Genomic DNA, 21,016 nt, shown 5'->3' with positions numbered 1-21,016 from the left:
CATAAACAAAAGCTGGCAAATGTTGTAACTTTCGGAAAGGCATGTCACTGTTTTACTGACCTGTTGTTCTGCCCTAACGTAGTGTTAAATGTTACCCATGTCCGTCCGTCCAGAAAGTCCCAATAATTGGTTTCCGTTCTCTAACTTTAGTATGCCTTGACCAAATGTTTTAAAACTTACACGAAATGCTTATCACCACAAAACACAGATCAAGTTATAAATTGGGTAGCGTCACTGTTACCGTTCTTGAGTTATGCCCTATTATAAATGAAAAAAAGCTAAAGCTGTCTTTTCTGTTCTCAAACTTTAGATTGCCTCAACCAAATGTTTAAACCATACAACATTAGTCAGCATTTGCATATAAGTGATGAACATTTCGGGGATGGGTTGTGGGTGGAGGGAAGGTAGGAGGTAATGGCAGGAGAATTTTTCCGCATTGAATATTTAGAACCATTAAGTGAATGAATTCTCTTTCAACTTTCAGATAAAATGAAATATAAATGAATTATCATTCTCTGCCAAAAAAAATGTTGTATTGATACACCACGGCACCATGTTAAGGGAGGTTTGAGTGCTCACAAACATGTTTAAGCCCGCCTCAATATATATGTGTCTGTCCCTGGTCAGGAACATGTAATATAGCGGCTGTCGTAAGTTGCTGCCTGACATATTTGTTTATGATTTTGTCATAAATCAGGCAATTTTGATACGGTATGGGTTTTGTTCATTGTGAAGTGTATAGTAACCAATAGTTGGTCAAATCTATTTCACTTGGACTTTGTTTGAAAGTCCTCTCAGTGAAAACCATTCCACGTCTCCTTTTTCAATTAATGTTATTGTCTTATTTGTAAAAGGCAGATACAGCCAATACATTAGAATAAAGAACATTAATTTTCTAAAAAAAAAAACTTCATCTCTATATAGTAAGAAATGAACAAGTTCGGTGGCTAACACTGTTTAAATTTAAAAAAAATATTAACCTTAGATTAATCATTTTTGGAAAGAATGAAAGAAGAATCCGATACAAGGGATACAAATCCGGCTGTGGCTACGGCATAAACTATTTATATAAACTTTCTACTTGAGAATACAGATGACCTTGTATAAAGTTTTTTTTGGTTGTCATCTTATATTATATACTTATTAATACAATTCACAAAAGCTAGCATCTTCGACTTGTAACTTTAAAGAATTATAATGAAATAACATCTAATAAGGACAGGTTGAAATATTTTTGAATCCTGATGGTGCAAACTCATAAATTCTTTTGGAAAAATCCACGTAAATTTAAATGTTGATTTGATAGCGTTCATTTATTTATTTGCCCTTGTAAACAGTTTTGTTAAAATACCGAAATCGGTAAATTCTTATCGTGAACGAATAAGTCGGGTACAACTTTTTACATTCAGGCGTGCTTAAGTTGCACTTTTTTCTTCTTATTAAGAAAAATGATTTTAATTTTAGCATCTATCTAAAGATTAGATTATTTACACACACACAAAAATAGGGCTTACTGTTGATTTTGAAACTAGAGAAGGTGTGTTTGAAAACAAATAATCACGTACTGCTATATCTTTTAAGGCAAATGCAAGTCTTACTTGTATTAATTATATAATTTTAATTGGCACAATATCACATTAAAATTTACAGAGAAATATTATACATAGTAATCATGAAAATGTACTACTGTAAAAATGAAAATTCGGACGAATACACTCCTTTTCACTACCCCTCCATCTACTCATTTAAGTTTAGGCTAAACAGCCTTAGCAACAGTCTTTTATTATTTTTTCCCTGTAAATAAAAAGATTGATTGAATTTACTTAAAACTAAAAAAAAAAAATACAATCTTATTTTCAATAAGAAACAAGAAAATTAATTCGAACCACAATTCATGATTTATTTCTCCTAATTTTCAATGAAAACAAAGTATTTTCTTCACTTTTCTTTTAACAAATTATTCATTTCAGAAATTTAAAAAATAAATAATAAACAATGTTGAAGACGGTAACCTTGACCTTTAATGGTTTACTTTTATAAATTGTGACTTGGATGGAGAGTTGTCTCATTGGCACTCATACCACATCTTCCTATATCTATTTAACCCAGCACATTCTTTATGTGTCTGTCCGAAGCCACGAGCCTGTAGTTTGGTGGTTGTCGTTGGTTCATCTCTTTCATATTTGTTATTTTTCGTTAATTGTTTTGTTATGAGTTAGGCCGTTAGTTTTCTTGTTGAATCCTTCCACAATTTTCATGTCGGGGCTTTTCATAGCCGACTGTAAGGTACGATTTTTCGTTGTTAAAGGCCAAACGATAGCATATAATTGCTTACATACACTTTATTTGACCCTGGTGGATAGTTATCTTATTTGCAATCATACAACATCTCCACTGTTTATATTTTAAAAAAACAACAGCGCCAACAAAAGATGAATGGTCGTTTTTTTTTTTATTGAACTTACAAAATTTCACCCTGACAACAAATAAGACAACAGTCGTTAGTATTATAACGATATATGAATGTATTTAGGATAATATGGTTGAAAAAAACCTTTTTGTCTTTAAAAACAAAAAGTCAAATAGAGGTACGCAACGACGACTTCTGAACGAAATTAACGGCATATATTTTATAATATTTGATAAGTAGTTTATTTTGTATATTTGTAAGCCGGTAAAGCTTTGATACAGCCAAAATTTCGTCACTTGATATTATCTAAACAGTGATTAATTTCATCTTTAAATTACAATATATTGCAAAACGCCGTACAGACAAAAGTTGTTATTTTGCAATTCGCCATACAACGTCCTGCAATTCGCCGTACAATAAACAAACAATGTTTTGGTCCATATTCTTTAAAAACATCTTTATGACAACAGATTTCAGTCAATATGATGTCACACTATCATAATCTAAAAACGTGTCTGGAAAAATAATGAAAAACAGTTGAATATCTTGCCAATGGGGCAACAGAGGACAATCGACCTCGAAATTTTCAGGTACTAAGTGGCAAGCTTTGGAGTATAACACAAAATATTGTCTTAATTTTGTACATCGGCCTAATAATTTAAAGAATAATATATCAGAAAATCATTTCTTAAGCAGTACCCTCGTCAAATCAGTAGAAATGCTTTAAATTGAATGAATTCTTACCTTATTTACTTTTTTTTTCATTTCTCTCCGCTTCGTTAGTACCCAATTTCCGGTTGCGATGATACACAGTGGGATTGTAAGTATGCTTTATTTTATCACCTTGCACTTTCACGACTTGACAGTGGTTTTCTACAGCAGTTTGTTCAAATTTCTGACCAGTTGAACAGTTTGGTTTTATAAAACAAATTGCAATTTGGTCAGAACTTTGAATAAGTTGCAATAGGTGGAGAGCAACACTAACAGTCAAGTCACAGTAACAAGATTTCATCCAGCTTTAACTATGCAAGGCTTTGTTAACTTGTGATAGAAGTTTTCATATCCAAGTCAAACTTTTTAAAAACTAGTACTAATGTGTCTCTGATAACTATATAGGTGTTCAATTGTTCCAAACTTTTCTTATGAAACAGAAATTTAATCACTCAGGGATTGTATACTTTAAATTCAGAAATCAATAGACAACTTTCCAGTTCGATGCATTTCTGTCAAAAACTTTGGTTTTAGTGAACATCATTCGTGCGTTTAGGGGCATCGTCACTTTCGTTCCCATGTTGAGCGAGTGGTTGGAAAACTATGATGCTATATTGCACGTATTATTCGGCAAATTGAATTCTCATAATTGACAATCAGCACTGCTGTCATTAGGGAATTGTGATTAAGTACCTACAGAACAAACATTATTACTAGTTTATCCTGCACAATAACCATCACTAAGACGCTTGATGAACGTTAATAGTGCAGGGATACAGGCGATCCCGTCTATCTGGTAAATGACGTCATAAAGGCGCGCATAATTGACGAGTTTTTTCCGGTGAAGGACAAACTCGGAAGTGGTCTCTTAGTGCATTTGTTATTATGAATCCTTGACCACCAAGAAAAATGCAAAATCTAATTAATGGGATTGCAAAAATTTTGAGACGGAAAATCCCTTCTGAAAAAATGAATGCAAGTTTTTATTATTGCTAACCTGATACTGTCGCATTTTTCACATTAATAAAAACATCGCAATAATTTCTATAGTAAGAATACTTGCATTACACTGGACTTCCTTTATACTAACAACCTTTTACTAGCAAACGAAAATAAGACTATAAATTTGATTGCCCTGAAGTTTTTTTTTAATAAACCTTCATAAGGAATGCTTAAACTGAAAAATTAGTTTCTTAAAAATTTCTAAATTTAATATCAGCAGAATTTAAAAAAAGATATGTTATTAATGATGCCAGTACAAAGCACTGACTACTGAGCTGATGATACCCTTTGGGACTAGCAATCAAAAATGAAAATAACACTATATAAAGGAGTAGGGGTATTAAGTCCCAGTTTTGGCCCAAGAAAATAAAAGGTTTGACAACTATTTCAAATTGGCACATAATGTTTGGAAATGCATAGAGTGAAGAAATATAAATGAAAAACGTAAGATTATTTATATGATGACGTCACAGTTACATCATAATATGTACCGTTTTCATGAAAAAGATGAAAAATGCAGAATTTGTGCAATTTTCCATCGTTATTTCCATTACAGAAACATAGTACGCAGCCAAGAAACAACAAAATAATTTAAGAGAAGCTTTATTATAACTATTGAAATAATCTCACCAAATATAAAGTTGTTTCTTGGGTGCGCACATACTTTGCCAATCTTAAATATACTTAAAATTTGATGAAAAACAAGGAAATTCAAGAAATTTTATAAAATATACAAATTTCGTCATGGTTTGTTGCCATGGTAGCTCGTTTAATGTGAAATTTGTTTTTATTTTCTGAAAACCTTGTACCTTAGTCTAGTTAGGACAAACTTAAGGATATGTATGATAACTTTTAAATTTGCAGTAATATTTGGGCCAAATAAGGGGCTTATTGCCCCTGCTCCTTTGGTGCGTCCGAAGCGCTAAAAGGCTAAAGATAGTTTCACGAGTGGATTGATTTGAAGGAATGAATTAAAACTGAAGACTCAAAGAAAAGATTGAAACTTGAAAAAAAAGATTGAAATGGCAAAGCTTTTTGGAAAGCACAGTAATATTCTTTACTTATTTCTTCAATTCTTTGTTGTTGTGGCTTGGAAATTGATGTCAAACAAATCAATCCACTACATGCAATATGCTGAACCTCTTTTTTTTTAAATTTAATGTGCCTAGAAATTTTACTACATATATCTTACATTTATGTAAAAATGAAAACAATATGTTATAAATTTCATGTGTCCAATATGCTTTTCTGAATTTACCTTCATCAGGAACGCTCAAAGCCGAATACATTGTATTTGAAAGCCAAGGATGTATAAGAACCGAAACAGTTGAAGAGCTTTATGACTGAAAAGGACCTAAAAAATTCATCATTTGCTCTGTGTTAATTTCTGATTTTCACATTGTCTTGATTATAACTTGTAAAGGTTTGATTTCTATGAACGAATAATTGAAAAAAAAACAACAAAATAGCAATAATTAACAGTGCTAAGATATTTTTACATTTGAAATGTGACACCACCTACATAATAATCATTCTAATTTCTGACTTTTTTTTCATTTTCAGCTTCGTATTATACTCACAGATTTACAACCTGTTTATGTTGTTCTGGCTAATCAACTTCTCTATAGCGCTTGGACAGATGGTCTTAGCAGGAGCGTTTGCTTCTTACTACTGGACCTTCTTTAAACCAGAAGACTTACCATTGTTCCCTCTGTCTGGTTCCCTGTGGAGGTCTTTCAGGTAATAACTTTTATTATTCCACTGTTTAAACATATTGATAGTTTAATCAATATTTGATTGGTTTAGACTATCCCACGTGTCATTGAACAAATCTTCATATTCAATTCTGAGGATCATATTCCCCTCTGAAATGTCGGGATTACTTCGTGCGACGTTACGCGCGGTTAATGTACATAACGTTTTGAACTTCTTATTCTTCTTAAAATAGCGATAGCAAAAATCATTATCATGTTCAAATTTATTTCAGACGATAAAACAAAAAGACTTATAATTAAATTTTGATCCTTACTGTTTATCAACGGGTGTGTCGTGTTTAGTTTGACTTACAAAAACAAGCGGATAAGAAAAAAAAACGTATGCAAAATAATTTTTAATGTATTGATAGTAAACAAAGCATAGGCAGTGGAATAAAACATTCATTTCCCTTTGCCTCGGGAGATATGAAGATTTGCTCACCCTCGAAAAATCATATTTCCCTCGGGCAGAGCCCTCGTGAAATATGAATATTCTTGGGTGAACAAATCTTCATATCTCCCTCTGGCACGGGAAATACATGTATAGTATTCTATATGACCTTAATTTTTTTTAGAGGGATTTTAGGGGTTTTCCTTACCAAATCATGAACTTATCCATTTCTGCTTATATCATTTGTTAATCTCAACAGCTTGACAGAATTCAAACAAATTTGCATAGATTCTCTTAGATGGCATGAAGTTGGTATTTAAATTTTTAATCTGAATGATTATTCATAATAAGTGTGTGCGGAAGTATAAGTACAAGTCAGCATACACAGATTAATTAACTCCATTGAGCAATATGTGAGTATGGTAGAAATTATATTATTTAAGAAATATATAGATAAAAGTGTTCAAATGTCATATTTCATTGTACACTAAACAATTGTGATTTTGTACAATAATCATAGGACATAATGATACTATGAATACATGTATTGTGTATTTCAGATATCATATAGGATCCCTTGCTTTTGGATCTCTTATTATTGCCATTATACAGATGATAAGAGTTGTTCTGGAATACTTGGATCATAAAATCAAAGGAAAAGAAAATCCTGTTGCTAAAGTCCTTTTGAAGTAAGTTATTTTCATAAGTAAGTAAGTAAATTTTTATGTAGAGTCAGCACAATTATGCACAATCAACAATAACCATGAGGTTAAGAAAGCTTTTAAAAGTACTTGATAATGCTTTTTAGGCTATGTAACAAAATATTTTTTTGTTTTTTCAAACCCATGCACATTTATAAAGGTGTGAACCAGTGTTCTTGTAACTTGTCAGTTCAATTTGAAATTTACCTAGAATTTGTTATTTGGAATTGAAATTTTACCTGTATTTAACATAAGAAATTCTGGATTCAACACCTCTTATTGTATTAGAAAGTACTTGTTTAGATTAAAATAAAATTGTATTTTTTTACACTAATATGGGGCTATGGTCAAGGTTTAGTTAGAATTTGGATGAAGTGGGGGTCTGAATAAAAAGTAAGGATAATAAACTATGCCTTGGAAGAGTTATGATAAGTCAAGGGATATAAGAAGCAGAGACCATTCATGTGGGAACCAGTTTTCTGACATTTGGTCAATTCTGTTTAATTTTATGAAAAAAGCTAGATTGCTGAGTAAAATTGTAAGGTACTGAAATTGATATTGCTAGAGTGGAACAAATTTTCGGATGTGTGTGACTGGAATTACCTGTATTGCAATTAAGCAGTTTTGGTTTAGACAATTGACAAATTTAAAATAATTCTTGATAAAATTAAGGTAGGTCTGACCACTGCCTATCTCCTTGACAAATATTCCAAATCTTATTTTTGTCATATTGGCTAAAAAATTAATGTTTTCTATTTCAGGTGTCTTAAATGTTGTTTTTGGTGTTTAGAAAAGGTTATGAAATTTCTTAACAAAAATGCTTATATAATGGTAAGATATTATTTAATAATAGTATTAATTATTGTTTTACAGTTATAATACTCCTAGAACAACAAGGTTTATAATTTGTCGCATTAAGTTTTATCCTTGTCCTTACAATGTACATTTGGAAATTGGTTTCCATTCTTTATCATTAGTTTGCCTCAACCAATTGTTATGAAACTTATACATAATACTTTTTACCACCAAACACAGATCAACTTTGAATTTGAGTGGCATCACTCTCACTGTTCTTGAGGTAAGTCCCTTTATAAATGGAAAAATTAATGAATTGCCATTTTCGAACTGTATACCTTTACTTTGCCTCAACCAAATGTTATGAAACTTATTCATAATGCATATTTACCACCAAATACAGATCAAGTTCTGGCTAATCTTTTGCTGTAAATCTATTATGTTTTAGTGATATATGACCCTCCAAAAAAACATGAAAATATACAATTTTTTCAGTGTGACACTCTTATGATTATATTATTTCATTATTTTGGCGCTTTTTTCACAACAAAGGTTTGCACTTTTTTTATGCCCTGTCACATTTAGTCTTACCCTTATAAATTTAACAGAAACAATCAAAGATTTGCCATTAATGCCAAATTCTTGCCAAATTATCCAAATATAAAAATATATCAAGATATGACAAACAACAGCTATTGACAAGGTTCCCGACTTGGAACAGGCACATGGAAATGTGTAGGGGTTTAAGAAGTAGTTACAGGTTTCAACCTATCCCCCTTTTTAATAACAATCAGTAGATTAATAATACATACATAAAAGAACATATAATAAAAACCAGGCCTGTGTTTCACAAAAAATCTTACGACTAAAATTGATAAAATTGTTCATGACTTACAGTCAATTTTAATCGTAACATTTTTCTGTGAAACGAGGGCCTGTACAGGAAAAGCTCTTAAAACTCTAAAATAATATTAAAAAACACTGTAACTAAAACACAAAATAGAGAAAGCAAATTATACTGTAATTCTGAAATCATGCTGTCCTACACTTAACACCAGTTGCTGAACTTCAATGAAGATTTCAGACAGAAACGTCACAAACAGTTCTTGATTATCATAATTTATAGAATCATAAATCATTTATAGATGTAAGTAGAGTCCACTGTATTTATGTAATCAACAGGTAGAAAATTGAAAGTTATACCTCTTTGTTTTGAGGAAAAGATCTTTACCATCCATCTAAAGAAAAACAAATGTAATATTCAAATTTTGATTATTTCAGATAGCAGCACATGGTAAAAATTTTTGCACATCAGCAAGAAATGTTTTCATGCTTATACTGAGAAATATTGTCAGGTATGGTGATACATTTTTGTCTTGCCTTGACGGAGTCAAAAAGCCAGATATAGGTATGCCGTTTCCTGCGTTAGCGGCGGCATCGTTATTATCAACACTGTAATAGTTTGTGATCAGGTCAGTTCATGGGGAACCACTAGTGGTAGGTCAATGATATTTGGTATGCAGTTGTATAAGCATTAGCACATCTCATTTCCATTTTATTTGGCCTCGCTCCTTCAGTCATGGTTCATTTACTTTAAGTATTTTGCATAACTTGCATGCTAAAGTATTGCTATTTTAATTTCAACATTTGCATTTTACTACCAAAATAAGAAAAAGGCGAGTCATATCTCTGTGTTAACAGTTTATAGTTCAGAAAGACTAGTTTTACCCAGTACTTTTTGAAAGAAAAATCATGGTATTAAAATGGTGAAGTAAGGCAGAGGGGAGCTAGCTGCCAACAGTTTCTGTGCAATAACTTATGAACAGCTCAACCAATGCATTTCAAATTTTTATATGTTGTTACTGATGACAAAATTGAGGTCATTAGACAAGTTTTATATTGACAACTTTCACTTTTGCTGTTGAGTGTTCAGGAGTTCCTTGATAGATTGGAATGAACTCTTTAACCAATGCTTTTTTAAATTTGAAGATGTTGTCATTGATGACAAAAAACCAATGCTTTTTAAATTTGCAGATGTTGTTACTGATGACAAAATGGAGGTCAAGTACGATATTTACAACTTTCACTTCTTGTTCAGAAGTTATGGTCCTTGATAGAACTCAAAATCAGCAATGGTTAAATTCAAAATACAGAAAACAATTTGACACATCATTTCTTGACACGTCATTTCTTGCTTGGGGCCTCGGTGGCCGCGTGGTATAAGTAGTTCAACTACTGTAATCACTAGCCAGTCAACACTGAGGTTGTGAATTCCAAACCCGCTCGTGCTGGTGCAATCGACTTCAATCTTAATTGACTAGGATTGTCAGTTTTCCAACCGAAGGTCGATTGTTTTCTACGGGAGTCCAGCTTCCTTCATCAATAAAAACTGACTGCCACAAAATAGCACAATAGTGTTGAAAGAGGCATTAAACAACAATCAATCAATCAATCAATCAATCATTTCTTGCTTTGTATTGAAAACAATTTCATCTGGAACAATATTTTGTAGAATTAAATATATCCAACTCAGCTTATTGTCTTTTTATAAATTGATTTTTACTTGTTTAACTTCATGCACTCCTTAGCTACATTGCTAGTTCTGATATATTTAAGCTACTATTTGAAAATGGTCCATCTCTATAGTAAAGTCAGCTTTGCTTTAAAGGATATTCCTATAGTCATAAATCTATTTTTAAGTCATCAAAACTTTTTATTATACTTTTTAAATTATAGGGTTGTAGTGATAGACAAAGTTACAGATTTCCTGTTATTTATTGGAATACTCGTAGTTGTAGCAGCTTCAGGTAAGTTATACTCGCTGCCTCCAGCTTCAGGCAAGTTATACTTGCTGCCTCCACCTTAGTGATTGAAGTACCTGTATATTTATCTGCGTTTCATGCCTTCCATACATTTATCTATAGTATGGATTGACAACTGTATTCCTGCTTATTCAAAGTGTTATTTGATTTGCGTATTCTTCTATTGGTAAAAGGCTAAAAAAAAAGTGTGAGGAACTTTTTCCTGCTAATTTCAAAATTATGATAAAATTGGGAAAATATTCGCTCGTGTGAATTTGATCTGAATTGTGTAAACTTATACCCTAGACTACATTTTGATTACTTTTTCTATTTTAAATTTTAGAAATATAAAAAAAAACACTCTGCACAAAATGATCACATCTGATTGGATATTCAGTGATTGCAAGCTTTACAATTGACACTGTAATAAGATAGTATTTCAGATGATTTTTATGCCCTACCTAAGATAGTAGAGGGGCATTATGTTTTTCAGTCTGTGCTTTGTTCGTTCATTCGTTCATTCAGTCATTCGTTTGTTCGTTTGTTCGTTCGTTCGTTCGTTTGTTTGTTTGTTTGTTTGTTTGTCTGTCCGTCCGTCTGTCCCGCTTCAGGTTAAGGTTTTTGGTCAAGGTAGTTTTTGATGAAGTTGAAGTCCAATTAACTTGAAACTTAGTACACATGTTCCCTATGATATGATCTTTCTGATTTTAATGCCAAATTAGAGTTTTGACCCCAATTTCATGGTCCACTGAACATAGAAAATGATAGTGTGAGTGGGACATCCATGTACTTTGGACACATTCTTGTTTTGGTTATTTTTTTCATTCACCATGTGGTGTGTGCTCGAGATGATTTGTTTTAAAAAATCGCCATTTGATAAAAGTTATGGATTACATTGGGTAATTTTGAAATAATAATAATCATACAAAACTTAACAAAATTATTTAGATACTTTTGAATATTTTCAGGTGCTTTTGCATTCCTTTTCTTTGATGGCAGAATAACATTCCTGAGTTCCTACACACCAACACTCAACTTCTATGTTGTTCCTATTGTGGTGAGTATACCTTTCTTTTCTGAATTCACCAACTCTCAACTTCTATGTTTTTTCTATTGTGGTGAGTATAATTGTAGGATTAGGAGAGGGAGTGAAGGCAAAAAACTGTTACTGAACTGACCTTCTCAAGCATGATATTTGGAGGTGTAGGTAAAGAATTTATTGGAGAGGAGAGAAGACAACAAACTATTACTGAATTGACCTTCTCAAGGGCATTAGTTTTGGAGGGTTATGTGGGAAATTTAAGTTTTCCATGCAGACCATCAGCCAGAGTGACATATTTTCTGTAAAAGGTTTGATAATAAACCTGAGACTTGTTGATCCAATATTGATTTAATATTTCAGAACAACTTGAGTCTTTGGTCAAGGTAGTGTTTGATGAAGTTGAAGTCCAATCAACTTGAAACTTAGTACACATGTTCCCTATGATATGGTCTTTTAATTTTAATGCCAAATTAGAGTTTTGACCCCAATTTCAATGGTCCACTGAACATAGAAAATGATAGTGTGAGTGGGACATCCATTGACTATGGACACATTCTTGTTCTGTCTATGAAGAAATAACCCCGAAAATGTGGTGCACACTAAATAACTCATGTAGCAGGTTATTTAAAAGTGTGCACCACATATTTTAGGTTATTTCGAATAGACAGAAAAAATATTACAGTCATTCCTTATAATTTAATGCTAAAAAGGATTAAATCATGATAAAAACGTTAATGACGTCACGGTCACATGACAAAATTATGTCTATGAGCTGATTATACAAAACACATTCATCCAATAAGAAGACGTGTTACATCCAAAATTAATCATTGAAAAATAGTATTGATTAATTATTATAAGGATTGTATACTATAGTAATTCTAACAAATCATTGTAATTTATGATCAATTTCTTTTACATTTTAGTGGAAAGGTCAATATATGCTTCTAGAATTATTTCAAATTCATTTCTTGTCAGATTTTCATTACTAAATTGAGAAATATCTATATTTAATAAGTGTATTCAAGGAATGACTGTAATATTTTTTCTGTCTATGAAGAAATAACATCAAAAATGTGGTGCACACTGAATAACCCGTGTAGCGGGTTATTTTAAAGTGTGCACCACATTTTTTATGTTATTTCGAATAGACAGAAAAAATATTACAGTCATTTCTTATAATTTAAGTTAAATTCCATTTTAAATCGTTGTAAACCATGAAAAAACGTTGATGACGTCACGGTCACATGACAAAATTATGTCTATGAGCTGATAAACAAAACAACGTCAGCCAATCAGAAGACGTGTTACATCCAAAATTAAATTATTTGGTTATGATTTTATTTAAAAGAATTTTTATTTTCTGATGATTAAAACACAAAAGCCTTTTAAAGGGGCACTAGCTGTCAAATTCATGTTCACCGATTTGACTCAAATTCTCATATAAGATTTATAACAATGATAAACATTTATCCAAATTTATACAAACTTTTATTAATTTATTTATACAACATTTACTTTTCTTTCTATTTATATTCTCTATGTCTTTTCACTTTCACTTTCATTTTCTATTGATATAACGTCACCATAACTAATGTAATTATACTTACACTTCCGGTTAACCGCTCAACCACAAGAAATGCACCTCACTGTAAATTTTATATGTAACATGCTCTGATGACGCCTATCTATAGGTGAAACATGTCAACCAAATAAACAGATACTTTGCGGTAAAAACTTGAGTGTGTTGTCTTTATTGTCGACATATTCATTTTTTTTCAAGATGACTGAATACCTAGCGGTATCCACACGTTTTTACCCTACCGCACAATCACCACTTCAGGTGTTGGTTCACTTATATTTTTACAATTTATCCAAATTATAAAAAGTCTAAAACAAACAATTTACAGGGCATGGGCTCGATAATATGTAGCTTTTTTTCATGTGTATTTTACTATCTAGATGCCATCTAATTAACTATCGAGATGACCCAGAAAAATCACATAACACGATATAAACATAAACATAAATATAAATAGATATATGGACCTCGTGCAAATGGTTTTTCTATGTCTTTTTGATTTCAATTTTAAGGTTAAAAAAATATGTTAACTTTCGATTTTACCTGTATAAGAATGATTTTTTGTGGATCGAATAAGTCAATCAAATGATTTACCTTTGTTTCACTTTCAATGTTGACATTCTGTTCTTTTAATAGCCTAACACGCATCAATCGTGCATAATCCATCTCTAGCTAAGGGGTTAGATTGAAGTTCACATGAATACGGATTCAATGAGTCGAATTATTCACTTGCAAGTGAATAATTGATCATCGATGTTTCTTAGCTTATTTTGACAAAATTGAACCATACTGGCTGCTAATAGCAAATTATTATTTCACTATTTCACTTTCACTAATGATTAAACAAAAAAAAATCATTATTTAAATTTTTTATGTATTTCGTAGCTAGTGCCCCTTTAATTCAACTAATTTCCTATTTACTTTAATAAATTAATTTTACAATACATAACATATATTTGCACATGAAATACAAAATGTAATGATGCCATAGCTCCAAGAAACCCAAAAACTTAAGCATTTTTTTAATTGAATAGTATTGATTTATGACACAAAATCTGCTCTTACCAAAGCAAAGGAGTAGTTTTGACAAGTGGAATATATGCAAAACACTTTAAATTTCCGTTATTTATTTCTTTTTCAGTTGGTTATAATTGGAGCTTACATCATAGCGAGTGCCTTTTTCAGTGTGTATGGTATGGCAGTAGATACGTTATTCTTATGTTTCTGTAAGTATACTGGTATTTACTGTGGATTCATTATTATTCGTTGGATACCAATTTTTGTGGATTTCGTGGGTACAGGTGAACCACGAATTTAAATGTTCAACGAATTACAACAGCTTGTCAAAGTCAAAGTCAAAGATTTTATTGATATAAAATTAGGGATGTCAATGAGTACTCGAGTACTCGAGTATCGCTCGGTAGTACCGAGTATCGATTACTAAAATGATACTCGACTAATCGGTTTCCTGTTAGAATGTTGTTGCTTTCTTAGGCTTAAACAAAAAAAAATTGCTTTTATTGAGAGCGCCTCCCGGGAAATTAGATATTAATCAAAATTAACAAAAATTAAAATACGATTCGAATGTTTGCGTGTAACTGTCATTTAAAATTCCCTGAAACAGAGTTTGAATATATGGACAAGAGTGTTTTTTTACCAAGGCTTACACTTTTATCTAATCTTAGTCACTCCCTCACCTCTGTGCCGTCAGAGCATATATTTTCATCAGCAGGACTGTTAGTTAACTTACAAATTTGACAAATCTCCTTGTAACAGAAAAAGTTGACAAGACAATATATTCTTAAATAAAAACAAATTCTTTGCACCTTGTGTTGACCCTCAAAATATTATTAATGGCATCAGTAAGTTCTAATCATCACCCCTTTGTTGATCATTAAATATGTTTATTTATGGTTCCCAAATACTGTTGTTTGAGTAATAATTTTTCTAAAGATATTAACTAATTACTTGATTAGATTACTGCCAGTTTACATAATTAGTACATGTAGTAAATGAGCTGTTAATTTTGGCATTAAAATTCCTCAGACTATTATCTAGCCCTAGGTAATAATGTTGGGGGTTTTATAATCATAAGACAACGACCCAAGTATGTAAAATGGGTGTAATTTTGTGTTTCCATTTTGTAAATGTTTTACCGAGCTAGTACTCGAGTATCGCTCGGTCAATCAAATGAGTAATGGATTAGTAAATCTTCACAGAGTTGACATCCCTATATAAAATCCAAAATCTGTATACATTGTCATCAACACACAGACAAAGAACAAACATTAATCATTACAATCAATTATATAACAATACAGAACATAAAAAAAAAAAAAAAAGGTATATAATGAGAATTTTTATTTTTCCCTTATATCTGTTTGACCGAGGAGGTACAGTTTTAGATACTAGTAATACAATTTATATAATATAAACATAAAATAACTTAAGTTAGTGAACGTCTGAACTTGTACATCTCATTAATACCTTTAATGCAACATTTACTGACATCATAATCATTACTTCGAAATATGAAATAGAATTTGTCATGGCAGAGCATTATTTTACATAAGATTGCACAGTAATACTGTGGATTCATTTACTTTTTTGGGTCGCAATTTTCATGGATTGAGGACCAAACTTGCATTTTCATGGATATTTGTGATTTCATGGTTTTGCTTAATTCAGCACGTATTCCTATAGAACAATATTTGTAATTCGTTTAACATTTAAATTAGTGGTTTCCCTGTACCAAAGAAACCACAAAAATTGGTATCCAAGGAATAATAAGGAATCCACATTAAACATATTTTCTTACTGTAAATCACAGAATAAAAGTAAAAGTTCCACAGCAAATGATGAGTTGTAATTTGTGAGCCCTCTGCAGATCTGACCAAACAACTACTTCCTGTTTTCAGATACTTTGAATTATGAGTGGGGGTATGCTTAGCATGACAACATTTGCATTCTAATTGTTCTTAGAGTGATGTATCATCTGACCTTATATATTTTCAGTGGAGGATTTAGAAAGAAACGATGGCAGTGCAGACAAACCTTATTATATGAGTAGTCAGCTGATGAAAATTGTTGGCAAGAAGAATGTTTTGGCACGCAGAGATTCTAGATAATCAAATTAAACGTTTTAAAGTGAATGTACTTGAGAAGGTTCTGGCAGCAATTGATTAGACAAATGCTAGATTTAAACTCCAACATGACAACATAGTGTTAATTTTCGTCTCTAACTATAACGAATGATCGAATTGGTAGTACAATCATTTTGTAATATTCAAGGATACAATACTGATCTTTGCCATAAAAATACCAGGTGTTTGTCTGGTCTTGTGTGTGCTTTCACTTGTACAATCTTGCCAGATTTGATAAAATCTGTATCAAAGGTTTATATCAGCAGTGTCAGTGGACAAGTTTGAAAACTCATTGCCTATAAATTATTTTTCAAAGAGTATAAATGCCCCTTGGAAACATTTATGGAAAATTGCATTGTGAGGGCTCTCATGTGAACAATTCTTGCCACAATTTTAGGAAATTAATAACAAAGGTTAATATCAGCAATGTCTTCTTGAACAATATGTGAAATTCAATGCCAATCAATTCTTTTTTATAAGAATTATCACTTGAAAATAAGATATGGAAAATTGCTTTGTAAGTGCTCTCAAGCCTACTTTTCTGTTATATAAAATCATATATATAAAAAGTTTATAAGACCTCCGAATTTTTATTTAATTTATTACCATTGTAGAGATTTTTAGGCAGATTTAAGCATAAAAAGGGAATGAAAGAAAAATGTATTTAAAAAAAACATGTTATCATATTTAAACCCTATTCAAGGAATGGGAGATAACTCTTGTCAGTATTAATTAAAATGACTTTTCTCCCCTTGATTTTTTTTCAATAATTGAATTAGACTTATTCTAGATGAATGTTATTTTGTAATAGCAAATAAAATTGATAATCTACCATCACTCAATACCCTGGTCAAATTTTACTTACATGGAAAATGTAACATGTATTTTACATATTAGATTGATTGATTGATTGTTGGTGTTTTAACGCCACTTTTAAGCGCCACATTTGGGCTATTTCGTGGCGGCCAGTTTTTATTGGTGGAGGAAGCCGGGTTGCCCAGAGAAAACCACCGACATTCGATAGGAAAACTGACACTCCTAGTCAATTAAGATTGGAGTCGAGTGCACCCGCTGAGCAGGGTTCAAACTCAACTCCTCAGTGTTGACTGGCTAGTGAATACAGTAGTAACTACTTAGACCTCTCGGCCACCGAGGCCCCTTTACATATTAGATCCTAAAAATGCACATTAATTAGGCTAAATACATAAAATGAAATAAAAATAGAGATTCTTAGAATAATCTTTTAGCTAGATATAGAGTAACAGCTGCATATAGTCTGATTTGTAAACTGCCTTTGTCAGTTTATTAAATAAAGTTAAACAAAATTGATTTAACATTTTTTTAGAATTCAAGAATAACTAATCAAAGATCTTAAATATAGAAAAATATTCATTTAGTCACGAACAACACATTATTTCATGAATGTTATTCAGTCACAAGTTGAATATTTTTTTCGATAGTTGAATTCTTGGATTAGTTATTCTTTTTATAACATTGACCATAAACTTTTTTAAAGGAATAAAGCAGAAAATACATGCACTTACGGTATTTCTTTATTTCACTTTCTTAATTCATTTTCATGCAACCTGATCGACGATGTCTTGAAACACCCATTGTTGTAGGAAGTTAGTGGAGTGTAATTATCAGAATTTATTTCAAATGCGAAATTATCTGTTTTTATTTTTCTGGGAAATCACGGTATTTCATTTCAACTAATGTAATAATAATTTTTATTTTGCATTGCCTATTGTTATTTTTTTTTAAATTGTTAATTGAGTGTGTATTGTTTGATATATTTTGAGCTTTGTATGTGCTGGCACATATTTTGAATGACATGAAATTGTGATATATATTTTTATATGAATTGTCTTTCTTTGGTACTAATACTTGTACATTGCTATAATCCAATAAGTTTTATATAATAGCAAAGGCCACTCACTACTGGTACTAATCATGTCAATTTAAAACCTTCTATAGTTTAAATTGACTTAATTGAATTGTTTCATGATTTGGGAAGGTTAATTTCTTGATAAGATAATTATTTTAGAGTTGCTCTATTTTTAACTTAGGCAGGAAAGGACACATGTTTTTTACTCAAAAAAAAAACCAGACATGAATTTAAACAAATTTATATAGAATTGACTGCTTGCAAGAAATTTGTAAACAAGGTGAAGGGTCTTTGCTAAACATTGGAAACTAAAGTGTTTGCAAATGATTGGGTCATAATTTTAAATTATGTGAAGCAAATATTAGACAGTCATTATACATATATCTGAATATTATAAATTTACAATCATATTTATTTAGAACTGCTGCAATAAAGTATTCCGTCCACTTTTTAGCTGGTCAGTCCATTTGCCATCACTTACCATTATTTTTATGCCCTGTATATGATGGAGGGCATTATGTTTTCTAGTTTGTGTATGTCTATCAATCTGCCAATTTGTCCAAAATTTTAGTATTTTGGTTTTTCATGAATGATAGAAGTTTTCAGGCCTAAAACAAATATGCATTACAAATACAAATAAAATATTAATGTATTCCAATAGCTTTTTTGAACATTTGAAGGATGTTATTTAATACATTCATAAAATGCTTTGTATGTTTTATAATTTTAATTGGCAAACATCACAATATTATACCTTTTTCTTTAAACTTATTTTTGTCGTATTTGTTGATCCACCATCAAAGATGAGCTATGTTTACAAACTTTGAAATTTAGAAAAAAATAGAAAAAAGTTCCCTGAAATTTTTTTTCCCTAAAATGAATTGAGATAACGAGTATTAGACCTGTTCCTCAAGATTTGTTTAAATTTTTACAGTAGTCGGATAAAGGATACAGACTCAGAGAAACTATAGTTCAAGGAAATTATTGAGGGGTTATTTCAGTATTATTAACAGTGAAGTTTTAAATACCATTTTCTACTATTATTCTGTGATTTTTAGCATACACCTGTCATGGATGGGAAATATTATGGTGCACAGTTGTCAGGCATCCAAATAGCATGCATACAAAAGCTAGAGAATGTTTTAATCAAATATCATGATGGAATATTTGAATTGGTGGAAGAAAGTTGCCTGATGATATATTATTTTTGGTCTGTTGTTCCAGCATATCGTGACTTTAACCATTAGATTTAAAGCAAATTTTTTCACATATCACACACGAATTCACTTATGCTTGGATCAGTTTATTACCTGAAACTTTACTCTTTGTTAAAAGGATTGGTAGAAATAAGTTTCCTTTGCTTTTGAAAATTTTCTGGTTTATCGTTCCAGGGTTTTGGGACTTGAATTGTTAGATTTAAGAGAAATTTTTACATGTTTATGAGCGATAATTCCAGCATGTTTTGATTGATTTAAAAGAATATTTACACTATATCGTTGAAATTGGTAAAAACAAGCTCCCTTGTGATTTTGAAAATTTTAGGATCTGCTTTTCCAGAGTTCTGGGACTTTGTCAAAAATAAATCAATTTTTTATGACCAATATTATATTAATTGCAGTTCCATATTACTAACAGGCGTTTTTTGGGCTCTTGGCACAGCTGTTTATATTTTCAATCTTTCTGAGTATTCTTTAGATCCAAAGTGCCATGTTAACTTTTGTTATCACAGAAATTTATTCCTATATTTAATCTATCTATGAACTTTCATTGATGTTTCACCATTGGGTTTCCTTCTCAACTGAACAAACTTATTGTAGACTGAAGTTTTCCAACTGAAAACTAGCAAAACTAAATTTAATATATAAAACTTTGATTTATTGTATATGTTAATTTTTTTTTTCATATTATTTTTTCCAAGCATTGTTATTTTGAATCATTGTTTTTTGTGTGAATATATTTTATTTAAGACAATGTTATTTACTTATTAAATATTTAATTTTTATCTTTCTATTGTTATGAATTATTCCACTTCTTCGAAAATATCTTGTTATACTCCCTGCTTTCTAAAGTGGGCTGTATTCAGTGATGGAATACTCCCTGCTTTCTAAAGTGGGCTGTATTCAGTGATGGAATACTCCCTGCTTTCTAAAGTGGGCTGTATTCAGTGATGGAATACTCCCTGCTTTCTAAAGTGGGCTGTATTCAGTGATGGAATACTCCCTGCTTTCTAAAGTGAGCTGTATTCAGTGACGGAGGGGTCCTTCTTTCTGTACCGTGTACGTCCGCTTTTTTCTTCTTTCCCACTTTTGTGACCGCAACTTTTGAACCACTTGACAAAATTTTGTAAAACTTTCACATTATCTTCCACACATGATGTACTTTTGCATTTGCTACTTTCTTTCTTCATCTGAATTATTTTTTGCCTTATCTTTGTATGACATGGATTTCATCATATCACAACAAATTTAATCTACTCTTTTTAACCCCTAATCATAACTTAATGAAACTTCTCAAAAACTTTACCATATATGCTATTGTGCACCTCCTATTTTGTTTTTTAGTGTGAATTATTTATAGGGTTTCTGTTGGCAAATCATGAACTAATTTTAAGGATTGAAAAAGACTGTATTGTCTACCTTTATTTTTCTTTTCATTTACCTCTCACTACTATTAAAGTAGTATGGGGGTTTTCCAACATCCCTGATCATAAAATTGCAGAAAACAACCAATATAGATATTTACTGAAACAAGCAAATTGTGAGGCAGCAATGCAATCCATCAATTATGTGATTTGAT

The 21,016-nt window shown here is 31.2% G+C and overlaps 1 protein-coding gene across 1 annotated transcript in view; it reads left to right on the top strand.

Annotated features, from left to right (window-relative positions):
- LOC127729963 (choline transporter-like protein 2) overlaps positions 1-20,222 on the top strand; it is a 58,422-nt gene extending 38,200 nt beyond the window's left edge. Inside the window, exons 16-23 of the mRNA XM_052237963.1 lie at positions 5,687-5,863; positions 6,829-6,957; positions 7,731-7,800; positions 9,046-9,119; positions 10,501-10,571; positions 11,534-11,622; positions 14,331-14,415; positions 16,205-20,222. Coding sequence (XP_052093923.1) covers positions 5,687-5,863; positions 6,829-6,957; positions 7,731-7,800; positions 9,046-9,119; positions 10,501-10,571; positions 11,534-11,622; positions 14,331-14,415; positions 16,205-16,317 — 808 coding nt within the window. The 3' untranslated portion in view covers positions 16,318-20,222. The remainder of the gene's footprint in view (positions 1-5,686; positions 5,864-6,828; positions 6,958-7,730; positions 7,801-9,045; positions 9,120-10,500; positions 10,572-11,533; positions 11,623-14,330; positions 14,416-16,204) is intronic.
- Positions 20,223-21,016: the final 794 nt, after the last annotated feature.

Source organism: Mytilus californianus, unplaced genomic scaffold, assembly GCF_021869535.1.
Source record: "Mytilus californianus isolate M0D057914Y unplaced genomic scaffold, xbMytCali1.0.p SCAF_2, whole genome shotgun sequence".
Taxonomy (NCBI): Eukaryota; Metazoa; Mollusca; class Bivalvia; order Mytilida; family Mytilidae; genus Mytilus; species Mytilus californianus.
The sequence above is the reverse complement of the archived record's forward strand: the minus strand, read 5'-3'. Positions and strand labels throughout refer to the sequence as shown.